We start from the raw sequence: 17,448 nt of genomic DNA, 5'->3' as shown, positions 1-17,448 counted from the left end.
AACCATTTGTGGTCTCCGCTGGAAATACTCCTGACCTCTTCCCCAGAGACTGCCTGCAGTGAGCCCATGGAGGCTTTGTTTTAAACAAGCGCACAGGGTGATTTGGTACAGGTGGCCTCTGGATCTTACCTGGAAAGACTAATCTGTATATAAGTTACCTATATTGTTTTAGAATTAAAAAGTTCTAAGATCTCCTCTTTAACTGTAGTCAGAAATCAAAAAATTTTTATCTCCACATAAATAGCATATGTTATTATGAAAATCAAGAAGCTCTGAAGTATTCTGTAGGTCTACTAACAACTAAGAAATCACAAAGAATTTATAAGAAATCTCAATATTCCAGACTTTAAAAGTAGAGCTGGTTTAGTGGGAGTGGTGATGAGTGGCAGAGTCATGCCTTCTCTGCACAAACCATGGGGACACTAGTAGTCCATCAGTGAAAATCATTTTTTAAAAATATACTTATGTTCAACCGTTGTCACCCAAAGTACTGTCACACTGAAACCAACTCTTACCTACAAGGACAGAGCAGTTCATCATTTCTATTGCCAGGAGTAATAGCAGAAAACTAGATCTACCTACTTCTGTATGTTGAACCAATCACGCTGAATGCTGGATTCTACAGAGCTCCAGGTGCAATCTCCCACAGCAGACCCAGCAACAGTTAATCACATTCAAGTTTCTGACAAGTTTTTTTTTGTACTGGGGGATCGAACTTGGGACCTTGCGCTCGCGAGGCAGGCGGCGAAACCACTGAGCTAAATCCCTGGCCCTCTGACAAGTTTTTATTTAACTTGATTTAAAAGAATTTTACCTTTTAAAATCTTCTCTAAATTATTATACGTATTCCTTCCTACAAGTAGAAGTTTGAACTTTGAAGATAATTCAAATTACTAAGAATATCATCAGATGAGTTCTTGGAGTGTATTTAAAGGTAAGATTCCACTGATAGTCCACTTGCTGGAGAATAAGTTAGTCCTGCCTAATTACTGCGCAGTGTTTTAAGACTTGTTCGTCCAGGTGGACAAAACCAATGCTAACTGTTATTGTAGCTGCATCTAAACATTATTTTTTACAAGTCAACTTTCTATATTAATGGAAATCATCAACTTTTCACTGAGATCAAGAGTTCAGAAACCGTAGGCAGTTTTGAAGTAGTTAGTCTGGAGTGATTTAACAATAACAAAGCGTTTCTGTAACTAATTCTATAGGCCACAGTATTTCTAAATCTACAATACCTACAGATTCACCAAGAAATTGCTAAAATATTATTAGCTACAGAAATTACTGTTTTGAATTTAGTGAATTTTACTGTTCAGTACTGATGCTCTTTTTAGGATAACTGCAAGCCCCTTTGTAGCTTGCTATAGGATTTGGCTATAGGAAAAGAATGGCAAGTTTTCATGGAATGCAAGAATTGTGTCTATTTATTCCTTCCCTCTTTTACATGACACTAGTCTTTCAGGAAAGAACAAGATTGAAAAGGCAAAAACAGAATATACTCCTCAGTGAAATGAGCATTCTTTTCAGAAAATCATTTAAATGTCTCTTTATTTGTATCAAGGCCCAAGCTTACACAGGTTGACATCCAGCCAATGACACTACCACCCGTCCAGTCTTTTCCTCCCTAACTCTTCCCTGGGCACTGTGCATTTCAGAAACAACAAAAGAAAAATGTGTGTCCTTTGTATATATTTTCAGTTTGTTGACATTGGAAATTCTAAATGGGCTTTGGTATCTAGATTAAGTTGTAAACATCCTGCTATAGCAACCAGTCCAACTATTATCTCCATAATTCCTTACAGGTACAATTAAAGATAAAATTCTGACAAGCCACCAGAAGATTCATCACAAACACCGAACACATTACTATAAAATCATCTCACACTCATATCCAAGCCTTTCTTTCCACACCATCATTAAAGTCCTCATGGATTCAATATACAAAGTATGTAAACTTTTTTTTCCCCAGCTAGGGTGGGTAGTCTAGGTAGTTTGACACAGATTAGGTAACAACACATAAGATTTTAGTTTTATATCCTGGATCCAATTTTTAAAATTATCTGCCTTTATCAGTCTTCCAATTGCTTTTTCCTCTGGCTAAGCTTGTAATGAACAGCAAAATTGCTTCATAAAAAGTATCTGGTTCAGACAGACATGATCTTCTAAAATTAACTTTTTTACTTTTGTTTGTATAAAAATGACATCACCCAGTTGTCTTTAAACATAAACATATTTGATTAATGTTCATTATTGTTATGATTATCTACCATTAAAAAATAGCACTTCTATTTTACTCAAAAATCAACTCTCCATTCCACATTTGTTAATATGTCTTAAATGTAATGGTACTTATTTTAGGGCGTGGAACAATAATAAATTCCCCACATTAACAGAGGAAAACTGACCAGAAAGTATAAATTGTTTCATAGTAGATACATAATAAGGAATTTTATGTTCAAAGTATTTTCATTTAGCACTTGGTCTTATTCTATTCTGAACAATAAATGAGCATTTGGTCACTGAAATTAGAAAAAAAAATGTACTGCCTACATACCCCCAAAGCAGAAGTAAATTCTGACTTCCAGTTTTAAGATAGCTTTATTCATGAATTTATGTTTAGCTAACTCAACAACAAAAAAATCACAGCGCAAATGCCTCCCACATAACTCACTCTCAACTAAGTCAGCACTGCCAAGTCAGTATGCACCAAGTGACAAAACAGTAAGTATAATCTTAGGTGTGAGTCTTAGTAGATTAGCTAAGTTCCTTTTACTTCATTTGTCCAGTGGATATACCATTAATTTTTGGAGGAGGGGTTACATAGGCCTGAACATCCAATTTAAAGGTTAGTTTTAAATGCTTTCTATAGATTTCTTTCTATGAGTCTATTTTAAAATATTCTTTCCTACAAAATCTGTATCTGCATTCTAAATATTTGTAAAAGAAGCTGCAGAAGCAGGGCAGTTTACAAGCAGTGCCTGTTGGAGTGGAAGCCCTATGTGGTAGCTTCCTTTCTTTCTCAGGTCTGACAGACCTGAGAGTGAGAAACAGGAGTCAGACCATCAAGTACTGCAAATGTGGGAGAGTTTTTTGATTACAGATCCTATGTATTTCAAAATTATTAATAAAATTGCCCCACATTCATTCTTCCTTGTATTCTTGTATTTTCTTGTGTTTCTATATTTTATTAGGGGGCTAAGTTAATTCATCATATAATTTGTACATTAACATATTTTAAATTTGTGATTCTTAACTAGAGAAAAATCTCATCTGAAACATTTGGGGAAGGTGAATATTTTCTGGTTATTAAAGATACACTGGAATAATATGTCCCTAACTATTACATTACTTTCCTTTGTAACGTGAACTGATTCATTCATTTAAAAGTCACAGTATGTCATAAATAGGATGTAAAGTGATCCAGAGTTAGAGGACACAAAGAATTGTAATAAGTTCAAGTGGAGGCAGTAACATGAATGTCTAACTCCCTTAAGTTATGAAAACAAAATTCTTTTCAGTAAGGAGTATGAACATATTAAGATGGAGGAAATAGAGACTTGCTTTCAAACTCTGTCTCCATTGTTTACTTGGACAGTGCCAATAGTTTTGTCTAAAAAATATACATTTTACTTGTTTTGTGATACATTTTGCCTTTAAAGTTAATCTTCCTTTCATGTGGTATTAGATCTAGAGGAAATGCAACATTACCAAATATTATGGCCACTAATCTGTGGAATGTTTGCTAGAGAATCTGCTGTCACTCAAAGGGCAGGGAGCGATTCTTTTGGAACACTTCCACATAATGACAATTGTTTGATGGGGAGAAAAATGCCAGGCTATTCTCATAAGGCCAACATTTTACACTGAAAGATGTTTCTTCTGGGGTAGTACAGATATTTGAAATGTGAAGGTTCTATAATGTTACTATCATGATAGCCACAAGCCATATGTGATAAGTTGAAATCCAGTTCTTTAGTCCACAAGCCACATTCTAGGGCTCAACAAACACGTGGCAAGTGGCTCATACTGGACAATACAAAGACCATTCCCACCACCACAGAAAGAACTGTTGGAAAGCACTACGCTAAAAGGCAATGTGGTGCCACCCTAGTAGGTGGTTATGGGGTTCCTATGACAGTCTACCTTGCCTGTGTATCAAAAAAAAGCTCAGTAGTTATTATTCAAACAGTATCACAATTTTCACCCATAGGCTGTGGGCAGCAAGTGTGCAGTGAACATACACTTATGAACACACATACATATGAACAAGTGGGAGCACATACAGGGGTGCCTAAAACCATGGCACCAAAATGGCTTTGTAATTTGGAAACTATGTATGAAAATGAAGCAAATTTGAAATGAGGTATTTTTATCTTATCAACTTGGCAACAAAAAACTGGAAAATATTTTCACGTATTGTGGGGGTAAATAGGTATCATTTTCTGAAGGACAAATGCATGATATTTATCTAAAATTTCAGGGCCGGGGATATGCTCAGTGGTTTCGCCGCCTGCTGCGCAAGCGCAAGGACCTGAGTTTGATCCCGGTACCAAAAAAAAAAAAAAAAAATTTTCAATGTGCACATCCTTTTAAATTTAAGAATCCTACTTCAATTAACTTATCCTACTAAAAATGATCAGACAGAGTTACATACATGTATATAAACTTCCTTTTTAAAAATGAACTATGGTGCATTTTAAAAGTATTTCCTTTATGAAAATAAAACCTTTAAAAAGGTACTCAAAAAAAGATATGATTTTCTGTTTTTTCTGGAAAATCTTTGGCCATGTCAGGAAAATAAAATTCAAATAAGACAAAACAGAAACTTCAGTTTCATGCAGAACTAAGTAATAAGACTCCTCTTTAGAAGTTAAAGATTTTTGACATAGCAATATGAATGTCATGTTTGACAAAAGTTTCAGTGCAGAATGGTAGAAATGGCATAATTTGCATCTCTGAGGCACTGGTTAAATGAATCGTTGCACAACTTTTTAAATGATAAGAAATACAAATAGAATTTCTGGGACAATATTGGCTGCAAAAAATTATCTATATCCAGTGATATAGCTAATACAAATTGATGCACGGGTAATACAAAAACACATGGGGAGGTCTTGAGAATATTTGCCTACCATGTAGCAGTTTTTGGAAATTTGGTTTTACTTGTTCTCTTCTACATTATTTGAAATTTTTATCAAATTTTTAAAATGTTTAAATCTCTTGAGTTCTCAGTAACAAGAATGTAAAACTGGACATTATGCAGATTGTTCTAAAAGCAAAAGCTAACCAGATGCTCATAGCTACTCTTCAGTAATAACCTACTATGTCTGTAAAGTTTATCTTTTAGAAAAGATATTCCAAAAATACATGCTTGGGGTTACAAGACTCTTTGAGACTTATTATAAAAATTGACAAAGTCATTTTAATTGTGAAAAATGACTATTACTGTTCTCTCAAAATATTTCAGAAATACTCATGTATATGAGATGAACCTACTTGAGCTGAAATAAATCTGGTAACACACTAATAGGAGACAGAGCCATTTTCATTGACCCTTTTCAAAACTTCAAGGGGCCAGCAGTTGTATGAGCACAGTTTTCTGATCATTACAAATATTAGAAAAGTACTTATTTTAATCTTAAATTTCAGGTAGTAATGATTAGTTTCCATTTCCCATTTCTAGTTGTATTGAAATTTAGCTCTGGCATCTTAAGCTCAGAATTCCTTATTAGTATAAAAGGAGAAAGTTATTCTGACTTGGAACCGTACTTCTTGAGCTTTGATCTTATATAGTCCAAATTTCCTTAGCCCAAGAATATTTAAATCTGATTGGTCACACTTGGGTTAGTGTTGAGGACCAGAGCAGAACTGAGGCATAACTGCCTCCTCTGAGCACAAAGGTGAAAGGCTGCACTCAGGGGTGATTGCATATTAGGGAAGAGTTAGGACAGCTGAGGTTAAATTGTTTACCAGAGAATGTACTAATGGATATTGGAAACCAGATGAATCTTGTGTTACCCTGATTGCTTGTGCCTGTGTTTGGATAAAAAAAAGTGAGGCAAGCCAAAGGCTCAGGGCTCCTATGCCTGCTAGAGGCTGGAGCCCCCTGGCTGCCCGCATGCTGAACTGAATCCATGTCTGGGTCTCTTTATTATTCATTCCCATTCGCCCCCAGGTTGGAGAGGAACAAAGTAGAGGCTCTGGGTCCCACAGCAAGGCTGCCAGGTGAGCCAGCTACAGGTGGCACCCCAACCCAGGTTCACCTACAGGCTAGATTAATAAAGATGGCTTTAATAGAATTTTTGGTACTTTTAAAAAGTTAAATCAACCAAAAACTTCACCTTAAAGATATTTAAAATTCTGTTAGAATTCCAAGATTATTACCTTCTCCAATGAAACAAATTATTAGCACTTATCTTTCTCTTGTACATAAGCATTAAAATAATATAATGGATTATCACAGACATAACATTTTCTTTGGAAATTTTAAAGCTCAAGGTCAAACTGCTCACACTCAACTTCCAAAATAGGCTTTGAGTCTTACTGCAGAGTAGCTCACAGGCTATTAAATGAATGAATAATTCAACATTCTGTACAGACTTGCAGCATCATTTCAGTAAGCACAACTAGAGCCTTAAATCATAAAAATATCTAGACTTTAAAAAAGCAAAAAGAAAGCCCAGAGAAGAAAAATAGGATAGGGTATGTTTCTGTGTGAGCCAACAACACTGAATTTTTCTTGTTTAATTTCATCAGAAAATAGCAAAGGAAATACATATAGAAAATGGAATCAGACAACTTGATAGTGAATTCTGATGAAAGTATTATATATATTTTCCTCAATGGTGTAACTGTTCAATATCTAGTTTTAATAAAAGAAAAATAAAACATCCACAATAAAGTTTAACTCCTCAAAAATTTGTGTTTTTATTTAAATTCTTTACTACGAAAATAAGAACTAGATATTAAACATGAAAAAGCTATGGTTATAAAGACACAAGTATACCCACAACTATATTTCCAAATTCCTACATCTGTACTGATTCTCAGTTTGACCAATGCCACTGCCTCTTTTTTTTCCACTGCCTTTTTTACTGTCTTGTATTTTTACCTCAGTGCTCTTATTTTTAAGTTCTCATAAAGTATAAGCTTTAACCTGAAAACAGAAGATACATAGTTGTTTTTAAAATATACAATCTAAATACATGAGAATAAGTATGAATATTAACTCAGCCCCTTTGCTCAAAACTGTGACTACTGAGACCAAGGTATACAAAATTTCTCATACACATTTTTGTAGACTTCAAAGAGGAAGTCTACATCTTGAGGCTTGATACTGATATATTCAGACTTAAAATTTATCATTAGTTTATCATTTTCATTTAGATTGGAACTTTACCATTATCATTTATCTGGCATTTAGGTATCTGATACATCACTATTAAACATTTTTTAGTGTTATGACAATTGTCTTGGTCTGCCTATTAATTATGTACAGTAGTGTTGACAAGATTAAGTAGACTTAGACAACATAAAACCAGTTCATAAGAGAACTCTAGAATGTATCCTGTATATTGTTCATCAAGCTGTCAGGAAGTTTTTGACTGATGCCAGAGAGGAAAAATTGCGAAAACAAAACTTTTCAGAAGATGGGTTGAACGTTTAAATTACTGAAGTATTGTAAAACATATTCACAAATTGAACTCATGAGTAATCTGCACAATTTGCATGGTCCCAAATAAGCATTTTAACAATAGCAAGTACAAAATAATAGAGCTTGCAATCAATTCTGCACTCATCTCCATCGATGCCAAAGTTAATGTAGTATTTAGTCATCATACACCACTCATACGCACAGACACACCACATTCTGCAGCCAACAATCACAGCATGTATACTCTTCAGTGGGAAAAGAGAATGGAAATAATTGTGGAAAGTGCCTATTTTCTCTACCAGGTAATTCATTTTGGTTTGAATAAAAGAATTAGAATTTTTCTCATCCCTCCACCCTCCAAATAAAATGTAATCAAAAAATAAAGGTAACATTACATGGATATAAAATGGGAAGTAGATAAAGAATGTGTGCAACAATGTGCCTTTTACTAGTATGTTGAGTAGCATAAACTGTGCAGTTTATTATAAAATAATTAGTGAACAGACCTTGGTATGGTATAGTATTTCATATTCCAAAGGCTATCCATTAAAGTCATCATATAATCTAGAGGTAGGTGTGAAAGAGAAGAGTATATTTTTATGTAATTAAAGCTTTCTAAAATCCACACCCTGACATATGATACATGTTCTGTGATGTCCATTTATGAGTGCTCTGTGTTAATTTATCATCATTTCAGTAGATTACCCCCACCCCCCAGTACTTTATCCATTCACCTGGCAAGACCACCTGAAATACCTTTGTGAAGCTATTATTCATTAATTTCAACCCTCTGACCAGCACATGAAAGCTCATAGGTACTCACCCTGCAAACTGGGCACTGCCAGTGACTACTGCTGTCTCTAAGCCTGAACTCATCAGACAAACACTTGGAATGATACACACGAAAACACAGGTCACATATCAACACCTCTCCAGGCAAATGGCATTCAAAACAATACCAGTCATGATTTTCTGTTTCCCAGTCCTACAAAAAATACAAAATAATTTCGTATGACATTTTGTCAATATCTGCAATGTCTCAGAACAAAATTGACACTAATGTCTATCAGAAATTAGGCATTATAAACAATTTTTGACATTTACTGTGGTAAAACAAGAAGGGAAAATACCTAGAAATTTACTTCTTTAAATTTAAAATTCTTTCCTAAACAGTATCAATACTCAGAAGTGTCTTAAGGTGATCTGATAGCAAACCAGTCCAAAATGAAATAAATCCAAAGCCAATCCCAGTTCTAATATTATCTTTCATTTAAAAATATAATCTAAGGAATTTTTTTCAGTATGAGTACCCCAAACCAACCTGTATCTTAGTATTTCAAATAAACAAACCTTTGCTTTGTTCTGCTTTTTAAATTTATATAATATATGTAAGTACTTGGCACACTGTGGGAACACAGAATAGCAACACATGGTGATGCTCACTAGTCTTGTCTTCTCATCCATGGAACTACTGGATGCCTTATTGAAAACAACCCTTAATCAGAATGTCCATGTTCTGATACCCTGCCAAATTTTGGGGTTCTGTTGAATTTTCAAAATAAATTGAAAATGTGAAACTAAAGGTTTAATCATATTGTCCAAAGGTGAATATCACAGAAAAGAAAAAAAGGAAGTAGACTTATTTCCTGATGTGGCTATTCTAGAAATAAATGAGTATGACTGGAAGTGCACAGGCATTCCTCAACATGTTCTTTATGTGCTAGCTCATTGTATATCCTTTGCATAGTGGAATAAATCCTTTTGTTTATACAATTAAATATAAACAGGAAGACTGCTAGAAGTTCCCCTAGTTTAGGATTCATTCTTGATAAATAATTACTCTTAGCTTTACTGAAATATATTCGAGTGAAGAATTAATTTTCAACCTTCTTTTGAAGATGTGGTAACCAAATGAACAAGAGGAGAATCTACAGTTAACATAATCAGAGCCACTTCCAGTGGGGATCCTAATATCCACATCTGGGCTCTATCATTTGTCTTTTGATAAATCATTATCTATACTATTTCCAAAGTTTAACAGTTTTTTTCCCCATTTTCTTGGATGTCAATATTCTCTCAATAAAAAGGCTTCTATATACCACTCCATACATAGTGATTTCCTTAGAAACTAAGTTCGAGTGTATTACCTCACGATATTTGAGTGTCACTATCCACTCTTTCAAAAAGGTAGAGAATCAATAATGTTCCAAAGCCATCACTACGGCATACTAATAAAATCTGCATAAATGTAAACTTTTTAGTTTGCTTCAGAAATCAGTCTTCACTAACCAAAATCAAGAGATACAAGCTTTCTAGTTATTTGCTACGGAGATACATACTCTGCAAACTCTGTGGAATAATTTAAACTGGATTACAATCCTAAAATATTTATATAATTTTACATAAAATTCTGTGCATGGCAGAAAACAATCTACTCCACAAAGTTTGACCCAGTGCCACCACATCAACATAATACATGTATGTGGTGCTTAGCTGTATTAAAACAACAGTCATTGGTGTAATCCATATCATATACCTCATACGCACGTCACATTTTAGGTATTCTAATTTTTGCATCAAAAATCTTCCAACATAAATTAAGTTTCAGTGGAGATAAGATAACTTGTTCTACTTTAAATTAACAGAACTCTTTCCAAGTTTAAAACAAAGAATTTCAGATATTTTCTTGATAGCTATTTAGACACGTTAAAGGATTTTGCTAGCTTATAATAGAAACTGGTTTCATCATTTGAGCTTCTTCATCTTCATATGATGGTCAAGACGGTAAATATTAGGCTAATTAACAAAAGGAAGGAAGAGCATAGCTCTTGTATGTCCACATTACCTCCTACCTCCTTCTATTCCTACCCTTCCCCCATCCAACTACGAAATGAGGATGAGCATTATCCTGTCTTTAAGGGAATGTTTCATTCTAGACTTTTTTTTTAAAGGCAGGGTCTTGCTTTGTAGTTCAGGCCGGCCCTGAACTCACTGTGTAGTCCAGGCTGGCCTTGAACTCGTGGCAATCCTCCTCAGTCTCCCGAGTGCTGGGATTTAAGGCATGCGCCACCACACCTGGGTGCTTAGTTTTCCATAAAAGCATTATTTAAATGAAATAAAGTACAGAAACATTTGAATATATGTTAACTCTATTCTCTAACATAAAAAAGTATGGGCTGGGGAAGGCAGTGCTGTTCAATCTTTTAATCATATTCAGAATATCTAAAACATGCAAAGTTAAATTTAAGATTTATTAGACTCAGATTTTTCTGAGGTATAAGTGATACAGGTGTGTTTATTATAAGCCAAGTTGCCTACAATTTGTCTTTTAATAAACAGAAGTCATTTCTGTAGTGCTTTTGACTAACATTCAATTACATGTCAATAAGCTAAGCTTGCATTTTCACTGGATTCCACCAGATGTCATCAGCTACTCTAGATACAGCCTGGTTAAGAGCATATGTGAGATGCTGCTTCAGAACAAGCAAGCTTTAAAAAAGCAAACCTATTAGCACAATATTCAAAACTAGAAGCAATATAAAGATAGTATGGTTTCAACAAACAAATCTAGCAAGAGTTAACTAAGCTAACCTAAAGTAAAATAGAAATGTATTACAAAAAAGCAGAATTAAAGTAAAATAACAGTGCAAAATTAGTTCACCTTGTTTGGGGTTGCTGTCCTGGAGAAAGGCTGCATACTGTAGGCCTTTCAAAATAAAAACAAAATAATCTTGGTCTCTCTACTACAATTTTACTCAATATTAGGTAATACACAGGGCTAAAGTGACTTCATACATGGTTAAACTATTGATTTATACTTTATACTATTTTCCAGATAATATTAAGTGACAGTCTATCAATGTGGTAATCATTAATGAAAAGATAGCATGCAAATTTAATAGTCATTACCAGTTGTAGAGAAAATTTTTCGCACTAACACAAAAGCTACAAATGGACATAGAGATCTCTCTGGGAATTCATGTGCTATGAAAACTCTCATGATTGTTGGAAAGTATTTTACTAACAAGTAACTTCAGTGCCACCACACATTTGCACAGTACCATGAGTGTATGTCTTATTGATCTAAAAGAGATTCATGCTAGATTTTTTTAAATTGGAGTGATGAATGTGAGTGTGGTGAACTCAATACCTCACCATAGTATGAAATTTATACAGGCTGTCCTCAGAACCTAGTAGAGAAAGTTCCACCATCTAGCAGCAGCCTATTGATCTAAGTCTCTGCCATCCATATAGCATTTGGTTAAGGCTCTGGAGCCAGACTGGTTCAAATCCTGGCCCCGGCATTCACGGCTGTGTAATCTTGGGCAGAATGCTTAGCTTCTCTGTGTCATTTCCTATCTGTAAAATGAACAGAATGATAGTACCTAGTTTGTAGGGTTTTTGTAAGAATCAAATGAGTTCATATGTATATGATACACAGAAGAGTGTCTGGAATGACAAGCACTCAGGAAATATTAGCTAATGTTATCTATTCAGTGCACAAAACAGGAACTGACCAAGCCACAAAACAAATGACATGCTTATAATTACATATATGTGCACATTTCTTTTCCATGCACTTTAATTTCATTATCCTATCTGATTTTCAGATTTCTGTAAGCTAGGTAGAACAAATATTATTATCTCCAATTTAGAGATAAAACAGAAGTGCAGAAAGTTGTTTGGCCATGTAGCAAGGGAGGTGGCATGAAGAACTGCCGGAATACAGAATTCCACATTATAATCCAGCCTCTTTAGTAGTTTAAGAGCAATTGTAACTTTTAAAATAATTTCCTATTTGTACTAAATGAGCAGAAAAACATTACACTGTCAAGTATGGATACATTACTTCATACTTTAATGTAGATACAATGTAAAATTACTTCTTTACCATTCTAGGTTTAGTTTAATTTTCTTAGCAAATTCAGTTAATCATTTAGAGGTGATAATTTTATGGTTACATATTCCTAACAATTTTAAATATAATTTTTAAAATAAAAATATTACAACTCAGTGAAACAGAAGTCAGACATAAGGACAAAGAAAAACAAAAAGGAACTCACACATATGCCCCAGTCAGTCAATCAATCAATCGATCAATCAGTCAATCAAAACAGGCTGAAAAAGTACACAGAATATAGGATAGCATGTCCCAAAATTATACTTTTGAGTAAAATGGAATTTCTTGACCAAACCAAGAATGATTTCTGAGTATAACTAGAGTTTAAACTCACACAGAACTACAGTATAATTGGTTTCTAATTAATTAATGATTATCAGTGCTTAATATTTTACTTAGAAAGTAAATATTTATATAATTGTGATTGGGAATGGACATGGGTAAAGACTGTATAGTTCTACGTATAAAATTAACACAAAGAATAATATATTTCACATTTAAAAATCAAGAGCATTGAAGGTATCAAATTTTGCATGTAAGCTTAAAACATATGACACAGTAATTGATGACAAATATGACAAAAAAGGCAAAAACTGAAACAGCCTTTTAAAAATTCTTACTTTATCATGCCATATTTTATGGAAAATGGAGAGCCTAGTTTCAACTTAGCAGGGCTCTCCTAATATTCTTCTCAAGAACAAAGCAAGGGAGCCACTTCTTTCCATGGCTTCCTTTGGTGTTACTTCTGAAAAGTAAGCCCATACATTCCAACCCTGTCTCTTATCTAAAAGACGTGAACTTAGGGTAAATTTCAAGAGAAATATATACCAAGATTTCTTTCAGAGTGGTCATTTTGAGTTGAGAGCAGACACACAAAAAATTATCTTGTCTTTCTGTAAATTAGGATTTAAGCCTACTTATCCCCAATATGATCTGTTAATCTCCTTAAGAAACCACAAAACATTCTTATTATGTCTTTTAAAAATATTTAAAACCTTAAAAATTAGGAAAAGTAAAAAATATAGAATCCCACCTTTTCACTTAAAAGCATCTCTCTCAGGACTAAGAACAGTGTGAGATCTTGCTTATTAGCAGTACAAACTTTCCACATACTTGTGAAAAGAAGACACTCAAAGTGAAGCAGGACATAGAACCTAAATTCATGTTTGCAGTTACTCTTGATTCATAAGCAGCAAAACAAAGGAGTCTAGCCAAACATGTAAGCTGTGGTCCCTAAACTAATGTATAAGAAATGAGGCCCTGAGTCCAATTTGGCAGACATGTAAAGAGAGAAGTTGTTTTATAAACAACAACTTAATTTTTTTAAATCATTCTCAACACTGGTGACAAAATTATTTAATAAGAGATGAAAATCACCTGTGAAATAATAGTGTAGCTTTGTGCAAAAGACCATGAATAAAGCTGGAAGTCACCAAATAAATAATATTAACTGCCTCAGTTTCAAAATGCATATCTGATTTTTTTTTTGCAAATGATCCATAACTCAAGGTTACTTGCCTCCCTATATTACATTAAATACTTTGGTAGGACCATCCAATCTTCAGTGAGCACCTTGTGTTAAGAGGTTAACTCATACATAGATTAGCTAATACTTATTACAAAGATAATCAATTACAAACCACTCAATCTAGCCAATGGTAAGATTCTAAGAAATATATTTCTTAAATTGTAAGCATACAGAGGATGAAACACTGTGAAGAAATATGGATTAAATGTAGCCATCCATGTATATTTCTTTAGAGCAAGCAGCAATGAAGCAATCTATAAACCTCAGAACATTTAACATTTCTTTAAAAAAAAACCAAAAAAGTCTTAATATAACAAAATGTTGAATGATCAGACATCACAAAGTTCTTTCTATACCCTGGCCTACTGGTCTTTCAACAATATAATTTCAAAAGCTATGAAAACACCTTTATGTGAATTATTTGGACCTGTGAGTAAACATTAATGATATACCAGTCTGGAAGTTTGAGATTACCATAAAAATTTTACAAGGGTATTTTCCAGGTTGAGCAAGTTTGCCTTTAAAAATCTGACTGGGCTGGGTGTGGTGGTGCACGCCTGTCATCCCAGCACGCAGGAGGATCACCGGAGTTCAAGGCCAGCCTGAGCTACACAGTGAGTTCAAGTTTAGCTTGAACTACATAGTGAGACCCTGCCTCAAAAAAAAAAAATGTGGCCCATACATACACTTTTGTTTATTAACGAATACTTAAGCAAACCAGTTAAGATTGGAACAGCTTCATTTTGAATGATTAGTTTTTCATTCTACCATCTCACATGGATATCACCATGAAGTTGCTTGTATCTTTTACTATTTTATCATAGTTTTTGCAAATGAATTATCACTTACATGAGGGGCTGTAAATAGTGTTTGAGATCAGGTTCACAAAATGTCTAAAAATCATTCCCATCTAGTAGAAGGAATTTCAGCACTATGGGAGCCTCTGCCTTTGACTTATAATGTATAAGCTTAATATACAGGCTTCATCATAGGATATATATATATATAAATATCCTCTCATATATCATAGGATATATATATATATATATATATATATATACACACACACACACATATATATAAAATATCCTTTCATAGCTAAGCTTTTATTTTGATTTCTGGAATAAAAATAATGTTCAAGACATGCTAATTTTTAAATTGTTTCAAATTTTTAAAAATAAGCACTAGAAAAAAGGCAGCAGAGGTAGAATAAAAATGTAACACCAATAAATTCTTTGACTTTTAAGTTCCATTAACCATAGTCATGTAGCAGAGAGAAACCTATACTCTTGTCTTTGCAGACAAGTGCAAGCCAGCCTCTCCTGATACAAAGCATCACAGGAATATGACTTGTAGGACTTATCAAGAGAAATAAACTTTTTCTCCATCTCTGATTCTACTACAACTATTTTTATAGGTAATAAAAGGAAAAGAAGAGGACCATTACTACATTTTTAAAATTGTAGAACTGTCTGAGTAAAAAGTATCTTTAACTAGGGCCAGGGGCTCAGTGGTTCCACCGCCTGCCTCGCAAGCTAAGGACCCAAGTTCAATCCCCAGTACCAAAAAACAAAAAACAAAAACAAACAAAAAAAATCTTTAACTTTGAATTAAGTGTTTTAAAAATAACTAAAACATTTTATATCTTCCTTTCCTGAGGTCATATATGTCAACTTGACTTTTTCTCTTTCAGTCAAAAAATCAAGAAGATGAATAATGCATCTTTCAGTTTAAAAACAAGTTTTTAGAGGTATCAAACTGATTTACACTAAACACACAGTGGTAAACTGTAATGGAGGGTCCCAAAGCCAATGCTGGCGTGTTCGAACAGTGTCTAGCCCACAGAATGTCTTTGTACAAATTAGAAAAGGTAACCTCTCCCTAAGATACTCTTGTTGTATACTCATTTTATTAGAGTAAGAAACCTTACTGGCAATGCTAGCAAACTGCTAAATAAACATACAAATATGTAATGTCTATTATGTGAACAGTGCTTAAGTTGTGCATTCACAACATGGGCCCAGCCTTCATACATGGGCCACACGTTCAGTACACTACACCAAGCTGACTAGGGTGAGATGCTTGTGCTGTACCAAGCCTGACAGTCATGTGTCCTTCAAGTGTTATTAGGGAATGAAGACTGCAGCACACAGAAAGCTGCTGGGTAGGCAGGCGGTACACCCATACAGATCTCATCATTTTATATGAAAAAGATTCAATGTTCTAAAGAAAAATCTCTTTTTTAAGATGTTTAAGGTTATACCAAAGTAAAAAAACCCTAGTAAGAGTATTTGCCTGGGTGGCTAGAAAACTTAGGTGCTTTTGCTCTAGGAACTTTCTTGTTTTAAGCATTTTAAAGTTTTATTTTACTTTTAATTGATATGTAATAACTATATATATATATTTATAGAGTATAGTGTGACATTTTGATACACTGTTGAACAATCTAATCAGGCTAATATATCTATCATTTCAAATAATCATTTCTTTGTAGTAAGAACATTTAAAATCTATTCTTTTAGCTACATTGGAATATTTAATACATTATTATTAAGTATAGTTACTTTGCTCTACAATAGATCACCATTAAGCATATTTATTCACTGATCAAAAAGTTCCAACTATCTATATTTATATGGTTTTGTAGATAATTTCACTTATTCCTTAAGCAAATGAAATAGAATATGCCTATATTATAGCTAGAGACAATTAATAAGGTTTAGAAATGTCCAAGAACATCATAAATGTATGAGATAGAATTTAAAACCCTCTTTATTATAACATACAAGACCTTACCTCTTAACCCTAAGACCTTACCTCTTCCTATACAGTACACTGTCACTGAATTTTAAATATTTACATACTTTATAATCTATGCATAAGTTTGATATTCAGTTGTGCTTATATTATACACGCATATTTAGTATAAAAATGTTTGTGAACAAGAACAGAATTAAACCTGTATACTGGCTGTTTGAAATACATACAAGATTTCATCTAGAAAAAAGAAAAAAGAAAATATGATGCTATAAATACATGCAATAAGAACATATAAAAATAAGAGTAAAGAACCTAATATGATGAACATATAATAATAAGATAACTGCTTGTTGAATTAAACTGAACAAAGAAACTTCAATTTGAGAAAGAAGACAGTACATGGAAAAGCAGAAATCTAAAACAGTAAAGAGAAATAAACTCACTTCTCTGAAAAAATATACACATGATCCACAAACTAAAATCCTATTGATTAAATTACACTTATTATTAGTTAATTACCATGTAAATCTCAGAAATTACCTGTATGGTCTTTTATACTAAATTTGTAATTTCCCCAAGCGGCTTGGGATAATAAATTCTATA

The 17,448-nt window shown here is 33.6% G+C and overlaps 1 protein-coding gene across 22 annotated transcripts in view; it reads right to left on the bottom strand.

The window, feature by feature from the left end:
- The window catches only part of Zmynd11 (zinc finger MYND-type containing 11), a 107,706-nt gene that overhangs the window by 23,704 nt on the left and 66,554 nt on the right, over positions 1-17,448 (bottom strand). For 8 of the 22 annotated variants that reach the window (XM_004854590.4, XM_004854587.4, XM_004854591.4 and 5 more), the window contains 2 exons: positions 11,319-11,363; positions 8,481-8,642 (listed from right to left, as the gene is read on the bottom strand). The exons of 6 other annotated variants lie outside the window; for them this stretch is intronic. In XM_004854590.4, coding sequence (XP_004854647.1) covers positions 8,481-8,642; positions 11,319-11,363 — 207 coding nt within the window. Of the gene's footprint in view, positions 1-8,480; positions 8,643-11,318; positions 11,364-11,812; positions 12,017-17,448 lie in introns of all 22 variants that reach the window. 8 more of the 22 variants (XM_087181258.1, XM_004854593.4, XM_087181259.1 and 5 more) reach the window with 2 other exon arrangements.

Source organism: Heterocephalus glaber, unplaced genomic scaffold (genome assembly GCF_053883595.1).
Source record: "Heterocephalus glaber isolate CG9 unplaced genomic scaffold, H.glaber_assembly_v1.0 deba00001472, whole genome shotgun sequence".
NCBI lineage: Eukaryota > Metazoa > Chordata > Mammalia > Rodentia > Bathyergidae > Heterocephalus > Heterocephalus glaber.
This window is presented reverse-complemented; position numbering and strand designations above follow the sequence as displayed.